This window comes from Lactuca saligna, chromosome 6 (genome assembly GCF_052625555.1).
Source record: "Lactuca saligna cultivar CGN05327 chromosome 6, ASM5262555v1, whole genome shotgun sequence".
NCBI classification, from domain to species: Eukaryota; Viridiplantae; Streptophyta; class Magnoliopsida; order Asterales; family Asteraceae; genus Lactuca; species Lactuca saligna.
The window spans coordinates 45,411,272-45,417,203 of NC_136422.1; the positions used below are offsets into that span (position 1 = coordinate 45,411,272).

The 5,932-nt window shown below is 29.1% G+C and overlaps 1 protein-coding gene across 1 annotated transcript; it reads left to right on the plus strand.

The window, feature by feature from the left end:
* The first annotated feature begins 1,893 nt into the window (after window positions 1-1,893).
* On the plus strand, window positions 1,894-3,637 carry LOC145001006 (GDSL esterase/lipase At5g22810-like). The gene is made up of 5 exons (XM_078960324.1): window positions 1,894-2,202; window positions 2,446-2,576; window positions 2,670-2,903; window positions 2,981-3,236; window positions 3,328-3,637. The coding sequence occupies exons 1-5, from the start codon at window positions 1,938-1,940 to the stop codon at window positions 3,519-3,521; spliced, it is 1,080 nt and encodes a 359-aa protein (XP_078816450.1). The 5' UTR covers window positions 1,894-1,937; the 3' UTR covers window positions 3,522-3,637.
* The last annotated feature ends 2,295 nt before the right edge of the window (window positions 3,638-5,932 follow it).

The following is a 5,932-nucleotide window of genomic DNA, read 5'->3' on the forward strand; positions in this document are numbered from 1 at the left end:
ACCTAGCCGAGATTTTTACAACAGTGATATATATATATATATATATATATATATATATATATATATATATATATATATATTTCAAACGTTATTTTTAAAATATCCATAATTTCCTAAATATTAATTAAATATTGATCAATTTTAAACTTTACTTTCTAATTAATAAATATGTTTTTGTTATATGAAATATATTATATAGCCTCTTATAATTTTTTTTCTTTTGTTTTGAAGAATATATAATATTTTTAAAGTAAATAGTACCTAACAATAAAATTAAGTAAATAAAATATGTAACAATAAGTATGAACTGTCTTTTAAAAAAATAAAAATAAAATATTACTTAGCAAATAAAAAAACAAAAAAATCTATATAATGTAAATGTTTTAAATTTATTCCAACTTTTTAATACATTTTAATTAGAAGTTTATAAACTTTTATTTTTTTAATACAATGTTTTAAACTAATATTTAAAGAAAGTATTTTAAAATGTTATAAAAAATATTAAATTGTCCTATAAAATCTACAAAACACTTTAAAAATGTTGTAAAGGAAAGTTTAAAAATAAATGTACGAAAGTTATAAAAATTTGTATGAAAATGTAAAAAAACAAGGTAAAAACTTGTAAGAAAAATTTAAAACTTTTATAAAATATTTGGTTTAAAAACATTTGTAGCAAAATTATATGAAAGTATAAAAATATTTTTAAAAAATTATAAGCAAAGTTTAAAACATTGTATTAGAGAACCTATAGGGAAAAATATTATCAAAACGTTGTAAGAAATTATAAAAAATCTTAAAAAATTTATAAAAAAATTATTTACATTTAGACAACTTTTTTATACATATTTGACCATTTAATTTGTTAAATGGTCAAATATGTACAAAAAAAAAATTAAAATTACCTAAACATGACCAAAACGAAAAAATAATTACCTTTGCAAGTCATTTTTTTTTATAGTGTCCAAATGGTTATTATTGAAACCTTATTCGATCAAAAGAACAAAAATCAATTTTACACCATCTTTTCTTTTTATGCATCATTAATATTAAGAATTTTTTATTATATAGCATCAGTACATATACTACCACAAGTTGACCGGTCGTTTTCTAAAATTATTTGGTAAATACGAAGTGGTAGAAAGTTGTCGACAGCTCAAAATCACATAGAATCAAAACACTATCGGGAGGTTGGAACTACATTAGTAATTTTGGGGTAAAATAAATAGATAACGTGGCATAGCTTAAAGCAAGTCCTCTATTGATAAAAACTTGTGCATCACTCTCTCATTCACAACTAACAAGTAATATTTTGAGGTTTATATTTGGTTTCTAACCACTTTAGTTTTTATAACTATAATTAAAGTATTAAAATTTGAATAACCATCATATTACAATAAATATTTCCACCACCAGAAGTTAGAAAATAATATTATAATATAAGTGTGATAATGACATAATGTAGAATAATCGCGTTCGAAAGGAAATTAATTCAAACCACAAATAATTAAATTGTTGTTAAAAATTTATAATTTTTGATAGTAATAATACACGAAATTAAATGCAACCGAAGATGTAAAATATGATATATTAACATATCAATTAATGATACATTTTGTATTAAAATTAAACTTTTTACAACTATAATTTACAAAAATTCTCAGTCGACTTCAGTTTTAGATAAATGTAAACATCATTCTTCTGGTTTTATTCGAATTATATTTTCTAGAAGGTAAACGGAACTCCAAAACAAAAAAAAAAAAAAACTATATAGTTAAATCATTTCTTGAAGACTTGAACCATATGTCAATAAAAAGTATATTTATTTTTTGACACAAAATTACCATTTCCTCTATATATTATCTCCTCCTAACATTCTTAATCTTGTACACTAACACATATTGCGCTCCCTAGTTTCCTCTTCCAAAACAAAAAGCGAAATGGCAATTATTGAAGCATCATTTTGGAAAGTTGATGTTATTTTCATATTAGCTATGGGTTTCTTAATTTTATCGAGTATGAAAGGAAATAGCCAGCCATTAGTTCCAGCACTTTTCATATTCGGAGACTCGGTTGTTGATGTCGGAAACAACAATCACCTTGAAACCGTTGTCAAATCAAACTTCCCTCCTTATGGTAGAGACTTCATAAACCACCACCCCACTGGGAGGTTTTGTAACGGCAAACTGGCGTCTGATTTTACTGGTAAAAATTCTCTCTCTTACTATATGACGCATCAGTGTAACATTGGTCCTATAAGTATTTATATGTAGTGAAGTCTCCTCTAATTCCATAAAACTCCATATATATCTTAAAGTCTCATGCATTGTATTAAACCTTTATATAATAAAACAACTAGATTTGTTGAATTTTTTTTGCATATCATTCATTTGTTAATTTGCAACGACTATCTTTTATAGTCAAAGTATTATCATATTTTTGGTACAGGTGAAAACCTAGGATTCACAACATATCCCCCACCCATACTAAGCAAAGAAGCCAATGGGAAGAACCTCTTACTTGGAGCCAACTTTGCATCCGGTAGCTCAGGATATTATGAGACAACCGCCAAGCTATATGTAAGAAAACATTTCCTTTATATCTTTTTTCACAAGATATTATAAATTTATATTTAGAATATAATCATTTTAGTTCTTTTGATATATGATCAGAACACGATTCCCTTGAGCAAGCAACTTGGGTACTACAAGGAGTACCAGAAGAAGCTGGTGGATTTTGCAGGGAAGTCCAATGCAACTTCAATAATCACAGGTTCAATATACCTTGTTAGCTCTGGAAGCAGCGACTTTGTCCAAAACTACTATGTTAATCCACTTCTCTACAAAGTCTACACACCTTACCAATTCTCAGATATCCTTATAGAAGCCTACTCCCATTTCATCAAGGTTAAAAGAACTTATATATTTGAATTCAGTTTCTGTTAATATAATTTTACAGATTACGAATGGATTACTTGTGACAGGAATTATATAAGTTAGGAGCAAGAAAGATCGGAGTATCGACATTACCACCAATTGGGTGCTTACCAGCATCCATTACAATCTTTGGTGAAGATAGCAACGAATGTGTCACCAAGATGAACTCAGTAGCCGAATACTTTAATAAAAAGCTCAATGCCACATCTATAATATTAAAGGCCAAACTGTCAGGACTAAATCTTGTGGTGCTTGATATCTACAAACCTCTTTATGACCTGGTGCAGAAGCCTAGCGATTATGGTATCCTATTGAAGCTTACAATCGTTAATGCATGCATACTGTACTCTATACATGTAATGGTATAATAATGAAATTATTTGTAATGTTTTAGGGTTCTTTGAAGCACGAAAGGCTTGTTGTGGGACAGGATTGGTGGAGACGTCGTTTCTATGCAATGAGAAGTCACCAGGGACGTGTGCAAATGCCACAGAATATGTTTTCTGGGATGGGTTTCATCCATCGGAAGCAGCAAACAAAATCTTGTCAGACGACTTGATCGTTGCTGGCATCTCTCTTGTATCGTGAATTCCTAAAAACCACTTTTTATGACGTACTTTGCCTATGATGTTCAAGCATAATTAGTTTATATCCACAGTTACATGCGTATACTTAATATTGGAATATATAATTACACGAAATTTCTATATTATTATTTATACACATTGGAATCAATCCTGTAATAATAATGACTATATTTTTGGTTGGTATGATATATTCATGAATTCTTGTATTTGATATTTTTTGTCATATTTTGATGGAAAAATTGGTTTAACCATTTTCACTAATAATATTCCCATTTTTAAACATAAATTTAGAACCATAAAATGGATAACACATATAGAACCATAAAATGGATAACGAATTTAGAACCATAAAATCTGAGTGTCATAAGGTTTCTTTCCGATTCATGAAAATGATGGTGAGGAAAAGCGTTCACTAAATAGATTTTAAATAGATAGCAATTGTGATATTTGCATTCTCAAATTCGTTAGTGGTTAGTGGAGCGTGTGTGGTTAACCGACACACTAACATGGACTTGTGAGAAATGAAAAATGTCTAAACAATTGAGACTATGATCACGACATCCCTTTTTATAGTTCTGAAATTTTTTAGACACACATGTGTGCTATCTAAGGAAAGGTGTATGATTTTGATAAAGTTTTATCAAAACATGTCGTATCGGAAATCTGAACTTTGGTAAAGTAGTCAATAAAGTATTGATTTCTAGAAGTCCAACTGATTTCTGGGTACATGTCAAAGCTAGTGGGAGCATAAGTGTTATGCTAATAAACATTATCTTAGTGGGAGCATGATGATTATGGTAAGTGTTAACAATGTTAATTATAAAAAAACAAAAGTTCAATTGGGAAAAGTTGTTTTGCTATAATTAAGGGAGATAAAATTGTACTTCATTTCAAATCTAAAAGCTTAGATCGTGAGATTTTAATCATCTTTAATCAAGGATATATAGATGAATGTTATGTTGGAATGACTCAACATAAGGAAATTTTATATATGGGTCCATTATTTGCATTCTAAAATTCGATTATGATTACAACATCCCTTTTCATAATCTGAATTATGAGAACTTAACAAATAGAAACCGAAATATTATAGTAAAAGACTGGTCTGATATCATGTATTTATGTGAGACATCATGAATCGTGTCACATATGCTTCGGATATAGGATCGATTGCATGTGCTATAATATTCACATGTTCTAAAATTTTCCAAATGTCTAGTGCATTAAGAGGGGAAAAGTTTAGAATTGGATATGACTAAAATGATTAAGCAATTGTTGAGGACAATCTAAGGTTTACCAAAGATTAGTTGCTCAGGAACAATTGGAAGTATAGTGTTAATTTTGAAAGGACTATATTGACATATTCTGAAAAGAGACAACTCTTGTTCAGAAGTGATAGTTAAAATGAGAATATGGAAATATTTCCATAGGTGGAAGTTATTCATTAAATCTATGTAAGATTAGGAAACTTAGTGCAAGAAGGATGTTCAAAGCAATGTACTTTGAATTTGAGACTTCGTTTCCATGTAATGCTCTACATTGTAATACTCTGTAATGACTGTTGACAAGTCTTTGTGACTTTGTGCATAATCATTACAAGAGGATCAATGCATATAAGTTTAAAATCTAACAGATTTCGGTAAATGGCAGAAATTTGAAATTTTTGCATTTGCGGTAAGGATTTGGAATTGTGAAATGAGAATCATTGGAATTATGTTCAATCAATCTATTCTACAAAGTAAAGATCATAGACAAACATAGTGTGCAGGAAAAAAAATAGTGTACAGGAAAAAAAACATAGTGTACATGCTTGGAGCATGGGATAACTATTGTTTTCATTCAAGTATAAAGTTGATAATTTGAAACAGTATGCAATGAATAATGTGTAATCAATATGATGATAAATAAAAGGTGTTCTATTTATATTCATAAGTTTTGAGACCATATTGGATTCGATTATTCTTGTGTTTCACTTTGCATGTTTTGACTTCCAGAATAACAAGGTCGTTCTTCCTGAATGACTAAGTTATTCAAACCATCCACAGTCGATAATACGTTGGAAGTAAGTATTAAGGCAAGACTGTCATGAAGCTGGTTTGTAGATGTCCAAGGTATTGGACATAGCAAGAGTTGCTACAACATTCACGAGTGCTCATAAGTTCTGAGTATTGGATTCAACCCACGCTCATTTGACTCACTTCATGGATTTTATCACGAGTGATCATGAGGCAGTAATATATTATATTCTTCAAACTAGAGATATAAGTTGTTGCCTATGAGTTGGTTATACATTGATTGTACGAAAACGCATTGGTAACTCGATGTTATAAAATGTGCCTTTGTGTATGATTCAATAAGTAGTAGAACAAGCATATGAGTCGAAGTTTATCCATTCCTTTTACCCTTAAAGGG